This window comes from Haemaphysalis longicornis, unplaced genomic scaffold, assembly GCF_048455015.1.
Source record: "Haemaphysalis longicornis isolate Haplotype H1 unplaced genomic scaffold, Haemaphysalis longicornis Haplotype H1 scaffold_1, whole genome shotgun sequence".
Taxonomy (NCBI): Eukaryota; Metazoa; Arthropoda; class Arachnida; order Ixodida; family Ixodidae; genus Haemaphysalis; species Haemaphysalis longicornis.
The window spans coordinates 53,727,011-53,754,488 of record NW_027526203.1 but is presented as its reverse complement, the minus strand read 5'-3'; the positions used below and the strand labels follow the sequence as shown (position 1 = coordinate 53,754,488).

Genomic DNA, 27,478 nt, shown 5'->3' with positions numbered 1-27,478 from the left:
GCGAGCGAGTGACCCAAATAGGCGGCGCCAGAATACTCGTGTCTCCACCCTGTACAGCGGACGCGTGAATCAAGGAACCCTAGGCTGCAGAGCGGTCGGTTCCTGTGATATCATTGCAGACCAGGAAAACAAACGATTTAGCCAGAAAATTAAAATTTAAACTTGAATACAATAATTTCTCAGTGAATAAATCATGTTAAATACCGGGCCTGCACAACCCTCATAAGACCTAAATTAGAATATGCTTGCAGAGTTTGGGATTCGTACACCAAAGTTAACATTAACAATCTCGAGAAAATCCAAAGAAGAGCTGTACGTTTCATCTCTTCAAAATATAACCGCCTTGATTTCCTATCTCAACTAATGAACACGAATAACATCCAAACTCTTGAACTAAGGCGAAAATTTTGGCGCTTGAAATTTCTGCACAAATTGGTCAATAAAAAGCTCGGATTAGAATGTGTACATCCACTTTCAACCCGAACTCGTCACACCCATGACAAATCTCTAACCCCATTTTTTGCTAGGACTAACATTTTCAAGTTTTCATTTTTTCCCCGAACTATTGAAGAATGGAATTCGTTACCCGCTTCTACACTTTCTTCTGTTGAATCCCTCCAAGCATATTTTAGCCCAAATGCCACTGCGCTGAGCTGATGCCTCGCCCTTGTTAAATGCATTGGTTTTTTTTTTTTTTAGTTTTATCTTTATACCTCGTATTATTCCTTGCACAATTGTGGCTCACGTATTCTTGTATTTTGTACGTTTCTTGTGTACTCCTGCTTGGGATGTCAAGCCTGCAGTATTTAATAAATAAATAAATAAATAAATAAATATAGCCACTGTCCTTGCCAAGTCTGCACCATTTGAACGATTCCTTCAGCGGCCTGCGCGGAAAGAAAACTTCCTTTTGAGAGAGAGAGAGAGAGAGAGAGAGAGAGAGAGAGAGAGAGAGAGAGAGAGAGAGAGAGAGACCACTTTATTGAGGCTTTATCGTGTTTATGGGAGCGGTGTGGCCGTCGGTTTGAGGGCGGGGTCGACGTCGTCCCCGCGGGTGACCAGAAGTATCTGGACCTTTGGGTCCGATCTGCCCAGCGCTCCTTCCCCCTGTTTTTCATTAACTATGGAGGGAAAGCTGTCTTAAGGAGAGTCCCACATAGAGTGGAGCAGCGTGGCTGGGTCCCCACAGGGTGGACAATACTGAAGCACGATGTCACAAGAAGGTTGACTCATCTACTCCCATTGCACGTGCACGCTGCGTTGACGGCGGCTTTGAGCTTAGGCTCCTTCATTGGAACGTTTGTTGAACGAACAGCGGAAAGGAAGTCTACGTTTGGCACAGCATGACAGTATTGACCAGTTTGAACGTTATCGTAAGGTGCATGCTGGAGCTGGAGAATGATTGCGTGTCATTTAAGTTCGAAGAAGACTGATGACTGAATTATTAGGATATCATTAAAACCTAAAGAAAACTTCGCGTGCAGAATCCATAGTTGGGACTATCCTTTAATTATTTCTCGCACTTGGTGGGCCACCTTTTAGTGCGTTAGTGTTACAAAATAATATTGTGTCCATGTCATACTCGCCGCTCGACAGGAAAGGATTTTTTAAATACACTGGCAGAATTGATGAGAATTAATCATTACACGGTTGAAACATTTGAGTCGTCTTCCGTGTCCCGTAATCGAACTAATTATGAAAACCCCACCTCAATCTCCAAGTACTCAAATTAACCGGAAAATTACAAATTCATCTCATAAGCCGTATATTTTGACACAGCGTGAATTTATTAGAACTGTTTCACTTGTTTTCTTTCTCAATATATATTATGTAAGCCTTCTTTTGGTGGCATGCGTGTGCAGATGTATGTTCGGGGTTAAGAGTGTCGAATGTAAGTTCCCTATTACTGTTTGTATGTATTTGTAAAACGCGTAGGGATTTTTTACACATTGAAAATATAATACATAAATATGTGTGTGGTTACATTACCTTGTAGAAGGTGCACAGTTGCCATCAAGACACTGTCTGGCTTTTGAATGCTCTCCAAGATCTGTGATGTTGGATAAAGATTTGATTGTATTGGATTTGCTTTTATGTCTGTGACTGAGTTTATTTGTTTAGCTTAGACATCTGAAAAACGCCGCATTCTTCAGTGCTTAAGAAAGATTAGTGATGATGATGATGATATCTATTGTACGATTTTGCTTTTGCCCCAACAGTTGAGAAATATGGTTCCGACGCCTCTGTCAGTCAGGCTGAAGTTGCATTGTTTGCAGTTTTGTTGTCTTGTTTTTTTTTTTGTTTTTTTTAAGACTGGCATTCTGCATTTGCAAAAGCGACGGTTTTTTTCATCTCCTTGAGTTCGTTTCGCAGTTCACGCGTTTTACTACCCAAGTCCAGTTCAAACGAATCCCGAGGTGCATTGGGATCAAGCTGCATCACGTCTTTTTATCTGGCAAGCTCCACGCGCAAATCCTCTTCAAACTCAGCCCCGTGTTCAGCCGCCGCACTTTCTCTGACACAGGGTAAAAAGACAATGGACAGTAATTCGCTATCCCCAACTCAACGCAATGGCACCAGCGACGAGAAAAGAGACACAAGAATGGAATTACAATACGTTCAAAAACTGACCCGGGACGAAATGCAAAAAAAATTAACGAACCTCTTTCCTACCGGCGGGTAATACCGGATAAATTTATTATGTGTACCGATGGACCGCAGTGGTTGAAGTAAGGATGGCAAATGAAGATACATATGGACGGGGCTGTGAGAAAAGGCAGCAAAGAATTCTGGAACCTCTCAGGGGATCCTTGTCGCCTCGCCGCAACGCTCGGCCGGCGAGCACATTGGCGTGCGGGTGAAACACCCAAAAGTGAGGCTCGTAGGGGAAAAAAATAAACATTTGGCGGAGATGAAACAGCCTTGCGGGCAGGGCTGCTGAGAAGGAGGCACCTGTCGGGGCCCCGCCTTCGGCGGAGCAGCCCATTGGCAGGCACCCCGTAGAGCCGGCCCCCCGCTTCGCAAGCGGGGAGAAAAGCCCGGGCAGTCGCGGCCGTGCGTTCCGTCGAGGCAAGATGGATGATGACGAGGTCCACGACTTCTCCATACGCCGCCTGCTGAACGAGTCTCGGGGCCTGGACCTCAGGCAGAAGGCGCCGGGGCTGCACGAGGACCGCTCCAGGGATCGCTGCCCCAGGAACGCATTCTCCGGTGAGCTGCACTGCCTGACACTTTTAAAAAATGCGTCTCGCACTTACCGCCTGCACGCAGAAAACACGGCCTAAAGGCAAGAAGTTTTGAGACGGCCGCATTGTATGCGTGCTGGTTGGATGCGCGAAATAACTGGAATAAAAACATCCTTAATCGGCCACTTCGAATTTTACTGAGAACTGTATCTGCGTTTAATTCTCACCGGTACGGTTGGTGTAGACACCATACCACGGTCACAATACAAAAGAAAAAAAAAGCGGCGCATGTTGAAACATTGACACGCAAGTTAACTCACAAGAAACCAGTGCATGTTTGTTTCTTGCTTCTGTGAGGCTTTGATTTTGGACGTCTCGGCCAGGACGTTTCTTTCTCGAAGCAACGGCTCGTATGATGTCCATACAAGCCGCTCCTTACGAAGAAAATATGCATAACAAAAGACAGCCTCCGTACTCCGCCGCTCTATATGTGTGTTTTCCCGCAAACTACGACTGGAAAAAACAACACTGCCTATTATGAAAGGGAAACTTTGGAGTCCGCATTTCACACTTACAGACGGCCAGGGTTCCATGTTGCGTCATCCGAAGCACCTTGCGAGCGTTCTTCCCGCTAAGTTCAGGATCCTTTTCTGTCACGCCCTGCAGACACTGCGTGTCTTTGGCTTGAGTCCCTCCACCCCCCCCCCCCCCCCCTTTAATTTTTTCGTACGCTTCGCAGGCACGCCGACAATGTGTAGCTGGGTTTAAAAGTGGAGGGATCCTATTCGTCGTTAGGTTTTCGTGCGACAGTGCACGAGAACTGAAGGCCCACGGGGGCTTGCGTCAATACCCAGTTGAGCAGGATTCAATACGGACATCCCTTGCGAGCAATTCCTTTCAATGCACGCTATGCAAAAGGGAGAAACAAGCTAGTTGTATTGGCAGCCTCCAGGAAACAGCCAAGAGCATTCAACTGAGGTAACACTTATCAATCGACAGAAAGACGAGGTCTTACACAATAGGTCCGCACTGGGCGCGCTATTTCCTGAAATGAAAGCGTTGACAGTAAAAAGCCGCAGGAAACGGCGCAACAGATGGGACAAGGGAGAGGGACGCGCGCGGTGCGGTGACTGACAACCAAGTGCTTTATATCCATGAACTGCGTATAAACGGAGAGGCAAAACCAAACAAAAGGCGTACGAGCATTACAAGGCGACAGGGAGTCCAATAGATGTCTTCTTTGGTTTTCCCAGTATTCGCCGCGAGGTCGGCCTATAGGTGGCGACAGCGTTGCGCTGCTAGTGTGGATGCTCCGCTGAACTGTAGCGGGAGAATGCACACTGGGGGCCTGCTTCGTGCCCTTTTTGCGCCGTATGTGCGTACGGAAGGCGCAGACAAGTGTGGTATGCTGTAGTTCGGATCCTCCACGATCAATGTATACTGCATGGAAGCGGCAATCAAGCTTTCGTTACTACGTCGAAAAAGCGACGACCCATCGCGAATTTTACAACGGCCGAAATAATGACTATGAACCTGTATGTCATGGCTCGTAGCAAGCTCACCCTTTCCCGAGTATGATTTTAAACCTTCAAAAAAAACATAAAAAGGGGGCAAATCAGGAAGCCTTGATCTCTGGAACTCAGTTTACGACAGCTGTTTCAATCGCTTTCATTGGTAGCATATGGCGCATACCGTTTGTGGGATGCCCTGAAACGGTAACAGCACTTCACTGCCCCGACATTTTTTGTTTCTGTTGGAAAGGCAACCTAGAGTTTCTGAATTTTAACCAGCGCAGACGTATGAATGTAAACCTTCAAGCGGGTCTTTTACGCGCAGCTTAAGTTAAGGGAAATTTTAGCGACTTTGAAGGCAGGTTTCGTGAATAACGGTGTCGGGTCCTTATGGGCTTTCATTGCAAGTGAAATTCCGAATTAAATTGCTAACTCGCACAGCACAATCAACATCTCATGTATAGCTAGATTTATGCTAGGTGACTACCAGGTTTACAGTGTATAAACCAAGCTTCTTGGACCTCACAGTGAGCACAAATTGCCTGTTACAGTTACACTGTTGACCATTTTCGTTCATTTTAAAATCTAACATCTGCAGATGCCTAGAAAAGCGAGATGTGTTTGCATACTTGCGTGATGTCGCTTACAAACACAATTAAACAATATTAAATCACAAAACCATAGGGATGGAAAATGAAGTTGCCCGGTTACACATATGGTTAAACATTCCTGTTTATATTTTGTTACGAAGTAACCCAACGAGTTTTCGGTAAATACCCTGCGTTGTCAATTAAACATCGGTTTCGTAATGGCACTTAAGTCTTGAGGATTGGTTGAAAAAGGTAAGGATAAACGTTCTGTGGGTAATTGTTTGCTTTGGGTTCCTGCCAACGTTCCAAACGCAGCGACAAGCGAACGCGTGTACTGGAAAAGTCACACGTTGGCTATCATGCAGTATTACACTCTAAGAAAAAAGGGTGTGGTAGTTTCTCCCTTAAGGGTGAAACAGGAATGTATCATATATTGCTCCCTAAGAGGTAGAAAGATTCTCCCTTTAAGAGGGAGGAGCGCGTTTCTACCCCTAGGAGTAGAGGAAGATTTCCCCCTTTCAATCAATCAATCAATCAAGAGCTTTATTATCACAAGACAGGAAAAAGGTTTACAGACTATTTGGACCGATAGCCAGGAGGCTAGTTTCCGGTCCAATACAAAAATGCACATACAAATGAGTCGCAGGTATCCACCAAGTTTCGAAGATAAAGAAAATGAACAAAACAGGCAAAGAATAAATGAAACACAAAACAGTATAAACATCCACCATAATCACAATCGCATCATTAAACTACATTCTGTTTATCCAAATAAAACATCTTGCAAGACAATTTGAAGTTCCTCGCAGTTTTCACTTGAATAGGTACATCGTTCCACACTTTGGCACCGTAGAATTCAATAAGCCTTTCGCCATAAACGTTATGACACATTGGCAAGTTGAAGTTGGCGTTGGATGCTTGCCTAGTGCTCCGAACAGGGATAGAAAAACGTGCTAAGGGTACAGGAAAGTTATGGTGTATAATTGTGTTTACTAAAAGAGATATTTTGTATTCCCGAATAGTTGAGAAAGAAAGTACACGAAATTCCTTAAAAATTGTATTGACAGGACGGTTGAATGCAGAAAATGATATTATTCTTAGTGCTCGTCGTTGTAATCGATATAACGGCGTAAAATATGTTTCATAGGTAAGCCCCCAGGCTTCCGTACAATAAATAATGTGGCACTGAAATAAAGTGAAGTATAAAGATCGTAACATACTACATGGGAAGAAAGACCGCGCTTTGGTTAACGTGAAACAACTAAACGCAAGTTTTTTACACACCTTTTGTATTTGTTCTTTCCAATGTAGGTGTGAATCAAAGACAACACCCAGATATTTGAAGGAAGTTACATTCTCAATTGGTTTGTCGTTTATATACACACTAAAAGGACTATTATCAATTACTTTTCTCCTCGAGTGAAAGATGACACATTTAGTTTTGTCGGTGTTTATGGTTAACTTACTTTTCAAAAACCATGAGTAGATACTGTCCATTTCAGCTAGTATGGTATCTTGCATTTCAGATAGAGAATCACCGCAAAATATAATTGCGGTGTCATCCGCATACATTAGTATTTTGGAGTTCTGTATTGCGAGTGGGAGATCATTTACATACAAGGAAAATAAAATAGGACCTAAAACTGATCCTTGCGGAACACCACATGTTAAGTCACTGTATGAAGAATGGTGATTATCGATTACCACTTTCTGTTTTCTAGATGAAAGATAGCTCGCAAAAAATTTAAGGGAGTTGCCAATTATACCATATTTTTCCAGTTTATTTATTAGAATTGAATGATTAACCGAGTCAAAAGCTTTCTTAATGTCCAAAAACACTCTTATTGCCAACTGATTTTTGTGAAGAGCGCTGTTTAATGGAGGAGCGTTCCTCCCCTGGCTAATGGAGGAGCGTTCCTCCCCTGGCAGCGTCACCCGAGCAAGGCTTGTCATGCGAGAAAGGCCTAGCGAGCTGATCGGTTTGAGGATCGAGGAAGTACAAATACGTAGGTTACTGTGGTTGTGTGCGCTTAAAATGCGCTAAAATAACCAAGAATTACCTACCGAGCACCAGAAATGCGGTTAGCAAGCGATGTCGCCAATCATATATGCGCGACTTCTTGCATTCGTCTCGCTGCGCGCCCCGCCTACTCGTTCAGAGCCAACGCGCCTCCGTAAACATAGTGGAAGTGATACCGATTGCTTTCAAAATGCCGCCTTTATTTACGAAAGGCTCATAACCACCGCACACGAGATCACAAGCATACAATGCGGCCGTTTTAGTCGCCTTAACTTGCTACAACCGATGCCTCAAAACGCGGATCGTCTGCAATCGTAAATCTCAGCGCAAAGGCAACGCGGGCAACACGAAAAACGTATCCGTCGCGGCCGCACCCGTCCCACGGCTATAGGTCAGCTGGTATAACCCCGAGGTAACCGATAATTGCACCACTAGCGCCAATTTATCCCCTGGTGTTTGGTAGGCCAAACTGCCAAACCAAAAAACAACAAAAAAAATCACTCATGCTGCTATGGCAACGCTTTAGTTGATGGGCGAGGAGAAAACGCCATGCCGCTTATCGTCTTCTATGGGCTGAACGAGCGCGACTGTCGCCTTCGTGTGCCGCAAGTGTGAACAAACACCGCTTGCATTTTGCTTTTCAGATTGTGTTGCTGATGCACATCTTGTTTTCGACAGCTTTCAGTTTCTAATTTGCTTGGAATCTCAGCACGTGCACAAAACATTTGTTTGGATATCTTTTTTAGTTGTATACTCGCGAGCCAGCACGCCCTGAAGCGTGACAATTTTGTTTGGCGCAGGAAAAGTAGTAGGCAGGAAATGTGGTTTATTCACTGATTTTATTAGCAATGTATCGCAAGCGAAGTTCAATACATGCTACAATCGCACAGAGCTGTGTGTCTGCTATACTAAGTACAAATGTCCGCATTCTGTGTCGGTTATACAAACATAAGAGGCATCTTCGTACAATTCTTCGTATACAGAAGATTGCTGCGGGGGTCACCACGTTCATTTACTGTACACAATACAATTCTACAGAAGCGATGTTTCATAAAAACACGCGTTGCTGACTAATAAAATGATTATGAAGTGACATGACCAGCCCATTTCGCCACCATTAATAACCACTCCTTATTCTTATTGTCGTAAACTTGCTAGCCCAAAAAAAACTTTTATAGCTAGCGAATTGTCTGCGAAATTTCGCCGTACGTCACACCTACTAAGTGGAAAAAATACCACCATGGATATCAACAAACAACACGTAAAAGCGAAACAGATATTGAGAGTGCAAACAAGGTACAAAAAATGTGACCTAGCACAGATTGAAAAGCGAAGCGCAACTTGGCCGTCGCGCAGGTAACTAAAACTTCTCGTAACGCGGAACGCAAGCGGTCAGCTACCACGTAAACAATTTGAGGATTCTTTGGTGTTAATAAGCATTCAAAGGTGGCAATGTCACTATAAGAAACTGATCGTCGGAACGCTCTAAAGCCAAACCAGTTCGTCAAAGCAGCATTTAAGCGCAGAATTTCAAGCTTTTCTCTGGTGGAAAAAAATGAAGAGAAACCGCTCACCAAACCGATACCGAAGCGAAACTTCTGTCTGGTGTGTCCGCTGACATCAATCGGCTCATGAAGAACTGTCGACAAGTAGCTTGGCATGCTTACAACATTACTGACAAATATGTTGTACCAAATAAAAAGACATTCACTGTAAAGCCGCAGCAGATGATTTTTCGGTTCGCCCTGCAGCTTTTTGATAAGGATAGCGCTTGCTTCTTCATAACTCCGACTGAATAAAAAGTGTGCTGATCTGCCGTCCGCTGGGAAGCGGAAAATTTTCGCGGTGCTATTCTTCCCGAGTTGTCGCACCGCACAGCATCGAAGCACGTGTCGTGTCCTTTTCTCAGTTTCTCTGACATTATGAGCCCGTTTGTACTCGCAGAAAGAAAAATTTTCACCTTCAAGGCATACTACAAAATTCTACACGTGTACCCAGTGAAGCGGCAGGAGCAGACGGACAGGGTGGCAGCAGAAGAGATAAGGGCGATAGCGCCGCCCGTCGGCGCAACGAATGAAGGGAGTAAATAAATAAATGAGGTGGCAAAAAAGGAAACAGCCAAGAAGACATTTTATTTCTACGCCTAATGGAATAACTTTACTTCATTGCTGTGTATGTTGAAAAGATAAAGCAACATATGCAAAAGTTGCTGAATTTTAGCTTGGCTACCAGCGTCATGGCGGCCCTTTATTTTGTGATACCGAAACTAGCCAAAGTTTCCGGCCCCTGCCCGTCCGAGCGAGGAGATGACAATGCTCGCCCTCTAGCGTGCTCGAAGTAAATCAATCCTAAACGTTTTAAAATGACCGATAGATGACGCAAAAAAAAGTAGGGGTGGGGAGGGGCAGCTACTAAGCATCACCATCTATGGGCACTTCAAGGCGTGTCCTTAGTTTCCTTTATGGATGACGTATAATATTATAGCCAACATCACGGAGGCCGCATGTGGGCGGGCACATATTGGGAAGAAACATAGCACAACATAGCGGCATACACTTCATTAAAGGCACTGCCAAGGCACATTACACACAACACACAACATCGCAAGCATAATACACGTATACACCACCACATATAGTACACTTCTCACATGTCCGCATGGTCAGAAGCCACAACTAAACATTGAAACGGCGACAAAGTATTTATAACCCTGATCGCCGAGAATGCAGGAATTGTGGCTAGCATTTTTAAAATGGTATTTAAAGCAAGCATTGAGTGAATAAAAAAAAATCATAGAGTCGTTGAACACACCCTGCGCACATGTGGCAACAACGTTTATTGAATTACGCGATTTTTAATTCTTCTTTAAACTTGGGTTCACCTTAAGGGGTTAAAACTAGACCATATTAGGCATTCGGTTGTGCTGAGGGAAACACGTTTTTGGACGAGGTGATTTATGTCGTGAGTTTAAAACGGGATATATAAAAGCGACACGAAATGCCACAGGACAGAGGCGGACTTTAAATATTACATAAAAATTAGCAAGAATGCGCACAGTGTAATCAACGACTGTCCAAAAATGGTATGAATTTGCGAAAAGGTACAGGTAGAATTCCCCCTAACAGGCTCTTTCGTGTGTAAAAGACGTCCCCGTTGATGCATGAGCGATAGCGCACAGGTCATGTGCAGTATAATTGTTTTTGCCTCTCCTTTCTAAAAGGACGCGGCGCAATTTTAGAACAGTGTGGCAAATGTACGAGTATGCACGGGTCTTGTAGTTTCATACCCGTTTTGTGTAGCAAACGTTTGTCCTTTAAATAACCACCACGCCACCTTCAAAAAGCCCCATTTGACATTCCAGAAACGGCAGACGACTGCACTAACCACTAAGAAAAGTGCGAATTGCGAAACCATGTTTATAACACGTTTCACGCTCAAGCGGTGACCACGGCGACGATGTTTTGTGGAACAGAACTAGCGCATTATCCCGCAACGGCCGCTGATTATTTCGTTTGTAGATGAAATGAGCAAGCAGAGGCAAATATGCAATTGCCTACTGCCAAACAATTTCAAAAATTAGTTTTTTATCTTGTGTAGCACGCGTCTCGCAACGTGAACGAGCAGACGACGCAAGAGCGCCATCCACACTAGCAGCGGTTCGTTCCGCTGCCGCCAGAGGCCGACTGTATTCGATCTCGGGACGAATACTGCGCCAGGGATGTAGCGATCAGGTGCGCGTCAACACTTTCATAAATGCGGTACGCTTCGCAGATATCATGATTTATTACGTTTTGAAATTTTTCACTGCTATAACAAAGGTGTGCACCGTCATTGATTTCTATGAGCTAACAAATGACCGTTTCAAACGCCTTTGCGCATGACGATATGTTCGCGCAGGCAATCAATAAAGGGTCCATGAAATCGGTCGCAGTTGGCACAGGGCCGGAACAATTGGGGATCTGTGGGAGAGGCCATTGGCCCGGAGTAGGCATAGACCGGCCGATGATGATGTTGATGATGATGACAAACTGTAAGTTTGGTTTATTCGAAGTATTGCCTCATTACAAGAACACTGACACCACAATGAACGCAAATTTTACTCATATAAGCTGTGTAATTAGGAAAACAGAGAATGGCCATGCGACCCACTCGCTCATTTCCCGCAGTACAACCTATGACGTATTTTGGATGGGCAGCTGTGTGATTGGTAGAGCACGGCAAAGACAAACGCTAGTTAGGCAGGGCTTACAAGCATGCGGAACGAGCTATTTGCGCGTATACATTCATGAATATTATTTTTATATTAGTAAGAATGGTGGGGTAAACAATGGAATTCACGGACGCACGCGTATAATCACCGGTATACTACGCGCACTATGTCGGTTGTAGCTGCACAGCCGTCCGGCGGGTTGAGCTTGCACTGGGCAACTGGCATGAGCGAAATTTCATTCTGTGACTCTGTTTGTGGAGCATACGCAACGTTTCACGGAACGATTACTATCAACGGTACTAAAGTTAGCTAGTTACAAATCTGGTCAAAAACAAGGCCAGTGCGGAGAGCGGTCTAAAGCAGTATTGTAGCGCCGACTAGGAGGACTGATGGTAAACAAAGCGTTTCGTCGCAACGACAGTCCACTTGTTCTTGGCTCATGACGTATGGAAAGGGCCCACAAGGTCCATTCCGATCTGTTGGAAAGGCCTTGATTGGACAACGTTTGGCTGCAGATGTCCGGCGGGTCTCGTCGGCATCGTTTTCCGCCGCTAGCAGTCGCGGCAGCTCCGGACGTAGTTGGTGACGTTGTATGTAAAGCCAGGACAGTAGCATTTCGTCTCGAGTTTTCCGAGTGCACATGCCGTGCCGAGGTGCCTTGAGGAGGGTTAGTGATGACATTCTTCAAAAATTACCTCGCGGAGCCCGGCGGGGATGACCAGAAGGTACTTCGTTCTCGTCGTAGGGTCGGACTTCTTCAATAGCTCTGAATGTTTCAGGCAAAATGAAGTGGAGTTGGGGTTAAAGGCCCTTGGCACGGCGACGTTCCGTCCTTCACGGTAGTCGTCCATGACGCACAACTCGGAGTCGGCACACTTCTTTAAGTCACGATGTCGAGAAACGCGCCGTCTTTGTCGGAATCCTATGGCGGCGGTTCAACAGAAGCGCGTGACAGTCAGTCGGCGTCCGAATGTTTCCTGACCGATTTGTAAACGATGGTTACATCGGATTCTCGGACGCGCAGGCTCCAGCGCCAGAGACGGCCAAAGGGGCCTGTTGCAATGTTGTCATCCAGCCGCTGACAACCCATTGCTGCACACGGGAAGGCGTACCCGATCCAAGCTCCGTCGCCTCCGACATGCGTGTGATAGCGCGGTGAAGGGAGCGGCCAACCAGTGTTGCTGTCTTGAGGAAGACCAGAAGTCGTAAGCAAACTTAACTCGTTTACTGCATGGCGAGAGATGAGCCGAAGCCAAAGAACAATGCCCCGACGGGCGAGGTTACAGTGAAGGACTCGACCAGAGTGACAGCATTGATTCACTGCTGAAACAGGAATGAACTACAGCGCTTGGGGGGAAGCGTCCTATAGGAGCGCCACGGTCAAATTTCGATAGAGGGCAAACAAACGACAGAAATACATGGGTTTCTATATGGCACTAGTCGGTCAAACAGGATTGCTTTAATGTACGGGAAAATTATGCGCAGTGGGGCACTGGAAATATACGAAGTATACACATCAGGCATTAGCCTGCATTCCTTTCCGCAGCCGGAAACCCAACGCAAGCTCTGGATATCAAAGCTAAAATTTTGAAGGAACGTTGAACTCGGTCTGTGGTACACTTCAGTTCAGCGCAGAGTGTATCAGGCATGTCTCAGTCGGAAATGAAAATAACAGCACAGAAATCGCCACAGACATGAAAAGCCGACCAGAAGCGCTTTGCATTCATTCCCGGCGGTGAAAAGACAGTGACTTAAAAGAACAGCTGTTCCGTCGGACATCCTACCCGGGGTGAACACAAACCGCCAAAAGGTGCAAGTTTTTAGATCATTCGCACTGAACATACTTCTTTTGTGCCTTACCGGGCACAAAAGAAGTATGGCTCTAGGTCACTTTTGATGAACGCTGTGTGTACGTAGTCAGTTCTATACTTACGAATTGAGTCACGAGTCAGTGCGGCAATTTATAAGGGCCCGCTTGCGAAGACGATCGATACCCCACAGAGCACGCTACGCCGAAATGAAACTTGAACATGCTAAACGCTGGTCTCAAAATATTTTTTCCCGACAGTAACCTTCACTTCAAAGCAACGCACACGACAGGGGTCTCAAAATGCGTTCATTTCATTAAAAAGGCGTGCAAGTAACATTAGCGCCGGTCACCTGCAACGCTCACGCCGCAGCCCACCGTTAAAACAAGCTGATGTTTCCAAGATAAAAGCGCTGATGATGAAATGCCAGGATAAGGCTCCCCGAACGTACAAAAAAAAAAAACGAGCTTATCTCAATAACACAGAACGATTTCTTTTTAGTTTTGCACCTGTTGCGCAACAGTCAGGGCCGCGGTACTTACAGGTAGCAACGCAAAACACGCTCCCAGCGCGGACGACGACCCGTAATCCGCACAAAATAGCAGCGCTACACGCACCACACAATCTTTTGTGTGAATCGATATCCAATGGTCATTAAACGTTGTCGCACGGAGACCCTGCAGCGCATATAAAACGGGCGAGCTGGTACGCAGACAGTGATTGACCAAGCACAGCGAAAAAGGGGGTGACCACCCCCACCCCCTCCCCCCAAAGAGGTCCTCAGATTATTTTTTTTAAAGCATCCCACTCATGCGAGTTCGCAAACGTGTTGCGACCGTCACAAATGCGGGCTCGAGCCAGCCGTTGTTTTGGGAGTTTTGGGAACGGGCGCACACGGGACGGGTAAAACGGGAAGGGCATTTCGGGAATGGGTTCAAGCGTGGCGGGTTCAAACGGGAATGGGTTTTTTCGGGCTACACCCGTTGTACCGCCTAAGGGGGGCCAAAAACCACTCTGTCGGTAAGTCATTTGTGTGCAAGCGGTTTACACCGCATAGGCGCACACGTCCGCATGGTTATCACCTCCTCCGCAGAACTGGTGCAAAAAGGGGAGCGGTTCTTTTTCGCCCCACCCCCCCCCCCCCCCCAAAAAAAAGAGAAAAAATTCGCCCCCCCCCCCCCCCCCAAAACCAATATCTGGGACCGCTACTGCCTCCGTGTCACCGCAGACGCTCAAATGCCATGCACTTTTCCCACATATTTGGAGCTTGCCTCACTCATGCCTGTATCGTAAAAAGCGTGTTCGCACCAGGCCAAGGGTCTGCTGATTCTGGCCTGTGCCCACTGCCCGCAAGTAGTCGGTGCTTGCGGCAACAGCACGCAAGGAGAACTAGCTAGCGCGTGAGTGTCAGTCTGCGCGCGTTCTACGAACACGATCGTGGAGCTGTGAACGTTACGGCCCAAAAAATGGCGAACTAAGTTTAGAAAACATCGGCCGCCAACGAAAAAATCAACTTACAAAAAAAATCACGCCATATCCACGGAATGAATGATGATAAGTGGGGCGAAGCTTGAGAGGGGGAGATCATCGGTAACCGTAACTCTCCCGTGAAAGTTCGCCCATTACATCATTAAGAAAGACGTAAGACTGTGTGCGTACATTGTACAAATCAACTTTTATTTTGTTCTTGTTCGTTTGTTGTTGTTGTTGTAGGGTTCGTGAGGCTGCAAGCAAGCGCTCGTATCGGCAGGCAAACCCCGATGCAGTGAGAGATCGCGAGGCGGCTGCAAAACGCACCAAGCGAGCTCAGCCCGAAGCTGCCGACGCGCGGTTTAAGCGCGACTTTCTAGACGAGATGCTTCGGCCTCTCTTTCGCGCACGGCGGGATCCTGTCGGCGAGCGCGCGCTGCCGCCGCCCTGCGCGACCTCCGCTCCGCAGCCTTGTCACAATCACCTCCTCCATCCGGTGACTCGTTGCGAAAGAGGAAGCGCGTCAACAGCGATTGCTTTTTATAGTGTCAGTCACGTGCGAGTGACGTCATCATGACGTCACTCACACCAGCGCCACCTGCGAGTGAGTCATCGAACTAGGCGGTCACGTAGCGCCACCTGCGAGTGAGTCATCGAACTAGGCGGTCACGTAGCGCCACCTGCGAGTGAGTCATCGAACTAGGCGGTCACGTACCACGAGACACAAGGGGTGGACAGACCCACGGCTTTAGGAGCTTCGCCCCTAAAAAGCATGTACCCTCGGGGATTCGAACTTGCGACTTGCAAAAGAATAATCCTAGTGCTTCAGACCACTCGGCCACGAGCTATTTTTCTGTTTCTTTAATACATGGAGATTTTAGAGAGAAGTCAGCCAAGATAATTGACACACAATATAAACACTGACAAACAGCAAAGGTTAAGCACGTCAGTTTAACAAAGGTCGGCACCAATTCAAAACTCAGGCAAGCAAACGCACACATCCAAAAGATGCAGCCACTCTGGTGGATCACTCTGCGCAACATAAACGCTCCGTACCAACGCCGCCTGTTCCCGAAAAATGCACTTGGTCGGCCTAGGGGGTTCAGCATGCCGATCAGTCATGCGGCACTTCCACAAGCTAAACAAACCTACGAGCACATAAACGTCATATGGCACCCGATTAAGGTCCTCAAATGGCAAGAAGCAGGGCCGCCGCGACCGTCAGGGCCCGGGTGGTCATCAAGCCTTGACTCGATGCCTCCGGGTCGCGTAGCGCCTGCTCCCAGAGGGAGGGGGAAGGGGGGAAAGGGGTCTGCTGGGCACTCGCACAAGGAATGATAGTGCGTGTCGAGGGCCCCGCAGGCATGGCATGTTGGGGAGTCAAAAAGGTGTGTGTGGGTGGGTGTGAATGAGCTAAGTGCGGTGTGGGAAGGTGTGGGTCTGGAGGACGCGTAGGCAGTGAGCTGCGTCTAGGGTGAGTTGGGGATGTGGTGGAGGGTACTGGCGGCGGAGGAGGTGGTAGTGAAGGGTGATGTCTCTGTAATGCAGGAGCCCGGCGGGGCTACCGGAAGGGGCACCGCGTGTAGGCGTAGATGACGCGGTGGCCCGGTCTACTAGTTCAGGAGCACGTACGTTCGCCACCTCATTAGTGCCTACGCCTGTGTGGGCTGGAGTCCACCAGGCACACGGTGTCGGTTGGGGGATGGGTGGTCAGAATTTTCAGGGCTTGTGGGGAGATGTTGCCCCGGAGAACATGGCGGATCGCTGTCTGCGAATCGGAGAGGACGTACAGGGGGGGTGGGGCGCTGGAAAAGCGCGAGGGCAATAGCCTTCTCCTCCGCCATTTTATGTTAGAGGTTGGAATGGTGGCAGTAGCTGTACTGTGAGGGGAGTTATGTCCGATGACTGCAACACAGTGCGCGGGGCGTTCGGGGTACGGAGCGGCGTCGGTGTAGAGGGTGTGTGACGCTGGGGGTATTTGTGGGAGTGCGCGGCTGCTCGGGCATGCCGGCGAGCTGCATGGTATGTGGGGTGCATGTGTCTAGAGAGAGGGCGGATTTTAATGTGTGCGCGGATGTGAGCTGGTATGGGGGTGGGAGGGGTAGGGAGTGGGGGGGGGGGGGGGGGGCGTGGTGTTAATAGCTTGTAGGATGTAGTGCCCTGTTGGAGACGAGGCTAGCCGCGTGAGTTGGTGAGCGTCTAGGTGCTCTCTGATGGTATTGTGGACGCCTAGGGCTAGGAGTTTGTCATTGGATGTGTAGGGAGGAAGGAGTAGTGCATGTCGATAGGTTTTCCGCAAAAGGGTATCAAGTGGGTTAAGTTGGGTGGGTGTGAGACGAAGGTAAGGGAGGTGATACATAGGACGGTTAATGAGAAAGCTGTGCACGAGCCGTAGACGATCCTGCTCATTGAGGCCGTGCTGTTTGTTGGCGATACGCCGGATGAGGTGTGTAGTCTGCGTGGTGTAGCGTTTAATGTATTACAGTGTGGGCACTGGGCGGTAAGAGTAAGCCCCAGGAGGCGGAGTTGCGAGACGTGGGGGACTGGGGTAGAGCGGATGTAAAGCTGTATAGGGGGGCTCGGTGGTGGTTTGGAGTGGGGTGGGGTGAATATGAGAAGGGCGGATTTTTGGGGAGAGCAGCTAAGAGCGAGGGGCTCGAAGTGGTGGAGAACCGTGTTGAAGCCAAGTTGCAGAGTTGTCTCAATATGGTAGTCGGAGCCGGAGTGCACCCAGATGTTAATGTCATCTGCATAAAGCGTGCTGCGGAGAGTGGGAATGGTGAGGAGGGTGCGGGCAAGGGGTATGAGTGTTAGATTAAAAAGCATGGGGGATAGAACGGCACCTTGCGGGGTGCCTCTGTTTGGCATGTTGAAAGGAGCTGATTGTGTGTGTCCGAGGCGTGTGGTGGCGGTGCGGGCAGAGAGGAAGTTGTATACATAGTGGTAGAAATGGGTGCCTAAGTTGTGGCGTGAGATGGCTTCTAAGATTCTGTCGAAGGCCTTTTGGAGATCAAGGGAGAGGAGGGACGTGTGATCGCGTTGGGGTGGGCGAAGGTGGAAGTCGTGGTGTAGTTGAAGGAGAGCGTCTTGGGTGGAGAGGTTCTCGCGAAAGCCAAGCATGTTAGGTGGATAGGCCTGCGTACTCTCTAGGTATGAGTTCATTCTGGTTTGGAGAACGTGTTCAAAGAGCAGGATGTAAGGGAAATGGGGCGGAGGTTGTGAATGGATAGGGGTTTGCCAGGCTTAGATATAAGTGTGATATTGGAATGTTTCCAGGCAGGTGGAATGGTGTGGTGTTCCCAATGGTGGTTGAACAGTTGTACGAGACGTTCGATGGCGTCTTCGGTAAGGTGGCGGAGAAGAGTGTTAGTGATTTGATCAGGGCCCGGTGCAGTGTTGCGTCGGAGTGCTTGGACTGCGGTATGGAGTTCGGAATATTGTTACGGTACGGTGCAAAGGGTTTAATTAAAACCGTGAATAGGAATAAGAGCGTTGAAGGAGGCGGCCACCGATCCTGCGGTCAGTACGAGTGCGGTTCGTCCTCCACTTCCTCTTCTGCTCCACCCCTTGACGCATACCCCGCTTGGGGATTGGTCGCGACTAGTCTAGCGCTGTACAGTTTCGAGCGTGACATTTCCCCCTTCGCAGACGAAGCCCGTCGGGCGAGGCACGAGGAAGTCACAGGCGAGGGTAGAATGTCTTCAACCGGGCGACGTGGGCGAGTTCAGTCTTGCAGCTTCTCCGTCAAGGGGTCGTTACGCGCGAGATAACGTAGGTGACATCACTCAACCGATTGACGACAACGTATGGTCCCATGTAATGCCACAAGAACTTGCTGTACAGGCCCCGTTTGCGTGCAGGCGTCCACAACAATACAATGTCGCCTTTAGCGTACGAAACCGCACGGTGCCGACTGTCGTAAAGGCGTTTTGAGCGGCCCTGGGAGGCCAGGGTACGTAAACGAGCGAGGCGACGAGCTTCTTCAGCAAGACAGAGGGTGAGCGAAACGGATGGGTCGTGACCTAAAGAGAAGGGCAATATTGTATCCAGGGTGTTAGGAGGTGTACGGACGTAGAGCAAATAGAACGGGCTGTAGCCAGTGGTCTCATGTTGGGCCGTGTTATAAGCGTATGTCATGAACGGCAAAATCTCACCCCAGTTTTTGTGGCGAGAGTCAACATACATCGCAATCATGTTGCTGAGAGTCCTGTTGGTACGCTCGGTCAAGCCGTTTGTCTGGGGATGATAGGGTGTCGAGTGACGAAAGTGAGTTGAACAAAGACGCAGCAAGTCTTCCACAACATCAGCGACGAACTGACGTCCACGGTCGCTGATAATCACGCGGGGAGCACCATGCCTAAGGATGACGAACCGGAGCAGGAATGTCGAAACGATGTCTGCCTTCGCAGCTGCGACAGCCGCAGTTTCTGCGTAACGCGTCAGGTGGTCGACGCAGACAATGATGTAGCGATTACCAGTCGAAGAGCGTGGAAACGGTCCGATTAAATCAATGCCGACTTGGTCAAAGGGGAAACAAGAAGGTGTTATAGGTTGCAATAGCCCAGATGGAATGCTCGTAGGGCGCCTGTAGTGCTGACATCGGAGGCAACTCGAGACATATTGTTGAACTTCACGGCGCATTTTCGGCCAGAAGAATCTTTCTTGGGTACGGTGTAAAGTTCTTACGTAACCCATGTGACCGGCTGTAACATCGTCATGCATGGTGCGTAGAACTGTAGCACGCAAAGGTTTTGGCACGACAAGAAGAAAACGCGCTCCCCTAGGCATGTAGTTAATCTTGTAGAGTAGCCCATCATGCAACGAGTAGCGCCGGGGAGCCGTAGGATCAGCAGCAGCAGCGAAGAGGTGCTGGATGCTTGGGTCTTTCTGCTGTTCTGAACGGAAGGTAGCAACATCGGGGAATTCTGTGTCTACAGCTCCCAAACAGTCGTCGAAATGGTCTTCTTCCCGATCAGTGCACGCATTTGGCATCCGGGAAAGACAATCAGCGTCTGCATGCCGACGACCACTCTTGTAGGCAATAACAAAGTCGTACTCTAGGAGCTTTAAGGCCCACCTTGCTAGTCGGCCGTTAGGGTCACGGAGGCCGGTCAACCAGCACAGCGCGTGGTGGTCGGTGATGACTGTAAAGGGACGGCCGTACACGTATAGGAACGAAATTTGCTGATCGCGAAGATCACAGCCAGGCACTCTTGCTCGGTGACTGTGTAATTGCGGTCAGCTTTGCTGAGGCAACGTCTGGCGTAAGCGATCACATGCTCAGCATTGCTATGCCGCTGGATGAGCACTGCACCAAGTCCAACACCACTAGCGTCCGCATGTATTCGGTGGGAGCGCCAGGGTCGAAGTGACGAAAGATAGGGCCCGACGTGAGGAGATATTTAAAATGGGAGAACGAAGCTTCACACTCGGCGGTCCAGGTAAAGGCTGTATCTTTGTGCAAGAGGCTAGTGAGGGGAGACGCCAAATCTGCAAAGCGGGGCACAAAACGACGGAAGTATGAACAAAGCCCCAAGAAGCTACGGAGCTCTCGCACTGATTGGGGTGGCTTAAATCTCTCAACAGCGGCGATCTTTTGAGGGTCCGGTCTCACGCCATCCTTATCAACAAGGTGTCCCAAAATCAGCGTTTGACGCTCACCAAAATGACATTTCTTGGAGTTCAACACCAATCCGGCGCCTTTTAAGCAGCTGAGGACTGTCTCGAGTCGTGCGTTGTGCTCGTGAAAAGTTCGTCCGAAGACTACTATGTCGTCGAGGTAGCACAGACATATGTCCCATTTCAGGCCGCGGAGAATTGTGTCCATGAACCGTTCGAATGTCGCTGGCGCATTGCAGAGACCGAATGGCATCACGTTAAATTCAAAAAGACCGTCCGGAGTGACGAAGGCTGTTTTTTCTCTGTGGTTAGGGTCCATGGGGATCTGCCAATAGCCGGATTTTAAATCTATTGCGGCGGAAATTCCCAGTCTGCAACATTTTGGAGAAACATTTGGTCCCGTAAGATTAACTCATACGATCATATCCGCCGTACGTGTCAATTCATCTGGGAAAGAATTTAATGATGTCGCAAACCATTTTGTGCTGCAATTTGGTACCACGTATGGTCAGCGCGATGACACTGAAATGAACATCGCGTACAAGGTTCTAGCATTTCAGTACCTGTTTTAACTGCGATATTCATACAGTGCCTAAAAACAAACGTATTCTTTGGCGGGTGGAAAATTTCTCGAGTGCGTCCCATTTTCAAAGCAGGCGCAAAATTTGATGCAAAAAACTATAGAGCACTTTCTCCCCTTTGTGCTTGTTCCAAACTGTTTGAGATAGCCTTCCACGAGTGTTTTCAAGTTGTGAACAAAATCTTACAAGCAAACAGCACGGTTTTATATCGGGAAGGTCTACGACAACTAATCGCGCCTGTTTCATAGAGCAGGCCTCGGCTGCAGTTTCTGATAGGGGCCAGTTCGACGTTGTCTACTATGATGTCAGCAAGGCATTTGATGTTGTCTTCCACACGTTGTTACTTGATACGTTTTTACAGTCGGGCACCAATACACCTGTATTGGCATGGCTGGGTACTTATCTTCACAATCGGTTCAGTACAGTTCGCGTTAACTGGCAAACGTCCGCTTTGTACAGATCAACAAGCGGTGTGCCCCAAGGATCCGTTTTGGGCCATCTATTCTTCTCTATTATTATAAACGATGTGTCAGCTGCAATTAAGCGGTCTTCTTTCCTTCTCTACGCTGACGAAATCAATATATTCAGACGCATTGTGTCCATTAATGACGGCGTTCCCCTGGAGCAAGATATATCCTCATTTTCCAAGTGGTGCTCAGATAACAGATGAAAACGTATCTCCACGAAAACAAAGGTCATGTCTTATAGCATAAAAACGAACTACACTTTCCTTTGCTCCAGTATTTATGGCGCTACCGTGTCTATAGTTGACGCGATCAAAAACCTCGGCGTGCTCTTCGACAGCGCCTTAACTTTCTCGACTCGTACCACTCAATTCACTCGGCGGACGCTTTGCTCAATTGGAGCTGTGTGCAGGTTTTCCCGAGACTTCCGGTCTTCTCATTCATTTGTAAAACTATTCAGAGCACTTGCCTCTATTGTTTGAAAGGGAACCTGCAGATAAAATCGTCAACGTATAGAGCGTGTACGGACAAAATTACTATCAATATTTATGCAGCGTTCTCCCTCTGAGACCCTCCCGATAAGACAAAACACAAGTTTGTTTTATTCGAAAGATTTGGTGTTTTATAGTGCCTTCAGCGCATGTCCGGTTGCACACGATGCTTTATCCACTGAGAAATTATACATTTTAATCCAAAATTTGAATTCTCCCGACAAATCGTCTGTTTTAATGACGTTGCCACGGATGTATTCAGAGCAGGGCCTTAAAACTAAAGATAGGCTGCTGCTACCATCTCACAGACGGCCGTTTGCTTATCTTCTTTATCGCCCACTTTCATAGATGGCGCTCCAATGCCGCTGAAGTTCTGTATTCGTACCTTGCTTCTGGCCGGACTTCTATACCTGCCGTTTTTCATTTGGGTTCATACTAATCATTTCCTAAAACGCAAGCTAGGATTCCACAAACATCACATCACATCACATCACTTTAATACCTTAAAGACCCCCTTGTAGGGGGTATTACATAAGGGGTGGGTTACAGATAAATGTTCACAGGTCGTCAAATAGAAATGTGCGTGGTGACCTTCTCTTTAAATGTTGATGAACACGTGATGGCCGGAACGTCACAGGGAAGGCCATTCCAGTCCACTGCTACACGGGTAAAAAAAAAGGCAGAAAAAGTAGTAGTGCGAGCATGTGAACGGGCAATTTGATACGGGTGGGCAGTGCGGTGAGATATGCGCGTCGGTGGTGCGATGTAGGGTGCTTGATTAAGAGGGCTGTAGAAAAACTTGTGTAGCAAACAAATGCTGGTGATGCGGCGGCGCAGTGAAAGATTTGAAAGACCAGTTTCGCGTTTAAGGGATGATATGCTTATGTCATATGAATATGAGGAATGAATGAACCTAGTGGCGCGGTTTTGCACAGATTCTAATTCATTGATCAAGTATACCTGGTGCGGACTCCATATGGGAGCCGCATATTCTAGTTTAGTTCGGATTAAAGATTTATAGGCGAGAAGTTTGACGTCCAGTGGGGCATGACGCAGATGGCGCTTTAAGAAACCCAAAGATCGGTTTGCTGATGATATGACGTTCGTGATATGCGTGCGCCATGAAAGATCACTGGTTAAGGTGACGCCTAGGTATTTATAGGATTGAACTTGTTCAAGAGTCGAGTTAGCTATTACGTAAGAAAAATACAAGGGATTACGCTGGCGTTGAAAAGAAACGAGTTTGCATTTAGTGGGATTAAGCTCCATTAACCACAGGTCGCACCATTGCTGTACACGGTTAAGGTCATTTTGGAGCGCAGTTTGATCAGAAGGGTTAGTAATTTTGCGGTATAGAACACAATCGTCGGCAAACATGCGGATGTGAGAAGATACATGCATGGGTAGATCGTTAATATATATTAGAAACAGAAGGGGTCCGAGGACAGACCCTTGGGGGACGCCCGATGTTACCGAGAGGGAGCTAGAATGGTTATTTTTAATATCGACAAACTGGGAACGGTTAGCAAGAAATTCTGAAATCCATGCTAGAATTTTGGGGTGCAGATTCAACTGGGCAAGTTTTAGTAAGAGGCGTTTGTGTGGTACTTTGTCAAAAGCTTTAGCGAAGTCTAGAAAGATTGCATCAGTCTGGAGGTTACGGTCAAGACTAGCATGCACATCATGAGTAAATATCGCTAGTTGTGTTTCACAAGATAAAGATTTACGGAAGCCATGTTGGGCAGAATGAAAGAAATTGTTAGTGTCCAGGAAGTGCATTATGTGAGTGTATATGACGTGTTCCATGATTTTGCATGAGACGCTGGTTAGTGAAATGGGGCGGTAATTTAGGGGTGACTGTTTGTTACCTGATTTGTGGACCGGAATGACCTTTCCCACTTTCCAGTCGTCTGGTAACATTCCTGTTTCAAGCGACAATGAGAACAGCATCGAAAAATACACTGCAATAATTTGTTTAGTGTTTTTTAACAGTTTGGAGTTAATGTTGTCTACGCCAGCCGATGATGAAAGTTTAAGTCTGTCGATAAGGGACGAAATTCCAGCAACAGAAAATTCCACTGGAGCCATTATCGGTAATGTCGTAGCAGGTGGCGAGGGAAGTGGCGAATCTGCTTCTTTAGTGAACACAGAGCAGAGCGCGATGTTAAAACCTGGTTATGTAAGTGACCACGTCGCATAGCTCAGTTGGTCAGTGCTGTGTCAGACGAGTCCAATGCGTCCGACGGCCGTGTTAGGCAGTGTCAGCTGGCCAAGTGCCGCACTAACTGCTTCTGTGTTTACGTAACTCAATATTTTTCAGCGTCCCCTTCAGAAGTTTTCAGCCGGGTTGTTAGCTGAGGCACTCTAATTTCATTTTGTCTCCGCTCTTTTTCTTTAGATATCGTCCTCATGTGTGCATTGTGTTTCACGGAGCTTGTTCTTACTCTTTCGTCACTGCGATAAGAGCCAGTTAACTTTTCTCCCGCTGATAACTAAAAAGTTGATAAGTTGATAAGTGAAAAATAATGATCCTTGATTTGGTGTTTAGTGATAATTGAGTCATACTAATTAAATTTTGTTTCAATAAGTCCAAACACTTGAGCTTTCCCTTTTTACTTACGAGTTCATTAAGTCTTGTTCTGCGGCTAATATTTTTTACGGTCCCCGAAAGCGAACGCGCCCACTGTTCTCCATCCCTTCCCTATTTCTCCGTCGCCGCTGCTCCGCGAAATGTTGCTGTCGCACGTTTAGTAGATATATTGACGACGTGGTAATCGGCAATGCCTGGCAGCTGCGCAAAGAATGACGACTTCAAGCTTTAGCTCAAGGCGATGCTCAGTATTTAAGAGCCCCTATATACGCTTAGGATAAAGATTCAGCATGCGCTTAGCTTGTTTCTCTCGCTACTTCTCCCCGGTACATTTATTCTTCCCTCACCAATCACATACCGCATAACCGGTCAATTCCCAGTGGGTCACAAACCCACTAGTAAACTCACCCGTAACATTTCTGGCTCAATCGAGGGAAGCGCAGAAAAAAAATCTTTTGCTTTAAATTATTTATCAACGGACAAGGTAGCCCGAGAAAGACCCTCTTTTATAATTACACTGGTAAGTTCTAGCGTTACCCTAGCTAGATGGTTTTATTTCTGGCCTCGTAAATTTATATAACCTTTTTTGTTCAAACAGGAGTTGCCCGTCAGTGCTATAGCCTGAGTCGCCTTTATACAAGACGTATTTTTTGTTTACAAATGGCCTTGACAACTTTCTTTAAACCACTCATTGTTGCCAGGTGTGTAGGCAAATGGTGACCGTGCCCTTGCCAACACAGGAGAACCTGGGATTAGGGCGCCACCAGAGAGAACGGCGGAATTTCTGGCACTGAGCAGGCACGAGACGTTATTAAGGAGGCTATGTTCCAGCTCATGAGCAGCGGATTCGGTCGCCGCTGATGCTTGCGAGCGTTAGTGCAACCAGCGCCCCTGTATAGCCCAGCGCTGCCTTTTGAAGACCGTCTCGCCGAGCATGACACGCCAGCAGAGCGGCGATTAAACATATCAGATAGGGCGGCGGGGGCAAGTGCGAACACACTCTTTGACCGGCCCTTCATGGTTCCCGTCGGCGCCCATACGCGGCGCAGGGATGCAATGGGGCCACCGCTCCCGTGCTTCGTTTACTTCTGCGCGGACCTGTACTGCTCTTGAAGCCTTCTCACAGATATACCCTCCGCTAAAACAAGGAATTGGCCCTCTTATCCGAAACAAGCAATCTCAAGTCATTGTTCAGCAGGAAATCCACCATACCGTTCCAGTTTAAGCTTTTTCCAGGCCTAGCTGTAGACCGTTCAACGATATCCATGCACTCCTAGATGCAGCGCTGCTTGTCACCCGCCGGAACAAGACGGGTGAGGTCACGTGCCAGGCTGACCTTATCCACTTTCGACAAGCGGAGCTCAAAGGCAAACTTTGGCCCTACTTGCAGAACTTGACGATGAGGCTCTGGAAGCTGCACGTCATCCAGCGTGACCACTTGTCCTTGCGTAGGAATGAATCTTGTCCTGGTTGGGACGGTAGGCGGGACGATGTTACAGAGCGCCTCCGTTACTTGGTCAGCGGAAGCGCACCAGTCCTGGTAAAGTCTATTCCGTGGGCTTTGACGATCCTTTGAACCGCACTGCACAGCCAGACAGTCTTTGCAGAACCTAACCTGGTGCCACCATTCCGAACGAAGAATGCGGCAGAACCGTCGAGCGTGGTCCGGGGAAGGTTGTAACCACGCACACAACGCTTGGATTTCGCTTGGGCAAGTACCTTGCCTAATGTGCCACGACGCCATCCTGGACCTTACGGCGCAGGCAGCAATGAGCGAAGCCAGTAGAGCCGGGTTAGCAATAGAAAATTTAAAACAAGAAAAAGAGGCTGTTGTACAAGAAATAAACAGCAGAAGTGTTATACGCTAGGCTAGTTGGTACCGTTCCATGACGGCTAACAGCGCGACACTGGACGAAAGCACGAAAAGGCGGAGACACAAACAAGCGCTGACTTTCAACTGACTTTATTCGAAAAAAACACAAATATATACATATGTCGCATCCTCACAAAAAACGCGCGATTAAGAGAACATTACAACGGACCTTTTCCACGTCCTATATCAGCGCATGTGCTTGCAGGCGCCGCCATTACTTTTGGTGTCTCGCTGCTATCGCAAATACCGCTTCTGACTGATGCCGTAGGGACGCCGGGCCCAACTCCAAATGGATACTGGTTGGCATTCGGGAGCCGCTGCTGAAGCTCTAAGTCATCGAATGGTGAATCATCGGCATAAGAAATCGTATTAAATTTTGTCAACAGCGCACCTAAACAGCTAACTCTGCGCATGAAGTTAGAAAAGCGGAGGGCGTAGAGCATGCATAGCCATCCTTCGAGCTTTCATTATAGGCGTGCCCCGTGGTTAGAAATATTCGACAACAGTCACCAGCAACCAAGGCTAAAAGAGCCACCAAATGTGCTTTCCGCATTCTCCGCTACGAGCGCTTTTAATGGCCTGGAAAAAGTCCATTCAATCGAAGGGGCTGCAAGTTCCCACTTGTCGGCACATTGCAAGCAGTGCAGTTGCACACCTCGTTTTGCCCGACACCTTGATTTTGTTCTTTCATAAGAACCAGACGGCCCGGGAGCTGGCCGAGGCTGCGCATATTATTAAATGGTCGACGGATTGTGCCAGTCAGCCTTCTGTTCTTTTGCATGAAAAAGAGATGTCTTATCTGAGCATAGGTTGAAATGTAATTTTTTATAATCTGTTCCGCAGGTGTCAGCAGCTAGGGTGTTTTTTTAACTCTCTTTTCTTTTCCCACATGCTCTGTGAGGATGCGACATATGTATATATTTGTGTTTTTTTCGAATAAAGTCAGTTGAAAGTCAGCGCTTGTTTGTGTCTCCCCCTTTTCTTGTTTTCGTCCAGTGTCGCACCGTTAGCCGTCATTGAAGGCTTTGTTACCTAGCAAGTACAGGGTACATACCAGACAATACGA

At 47.7% G+C, this 27,478-nt stretch overlaps 1 protein-coding gene across 1 annotated transcript in view; it reads left to right on the top strand.

The window, feature by feature from the left end:
* The first annotated feature begins 3,074 nt into the window (after positions 1-3,074).
* The window catches only part of LOC144170435 (homeobox protein Nkx-3.2-like), a 63,336-nt gene continuing 38,932 nt past the window's right edge, over positions 3,075-27,478 (top strand). Inside the window, exon 1 of the mRNA XM_077700271.1 lies at positions 3,075-3,210. Coding sequence (XP_077556397.1) covers positions 3,075-3,210 — 136 coding nt within the window. The remainder of the gene's footprint in view (positions 3,211-27,478) is intronic.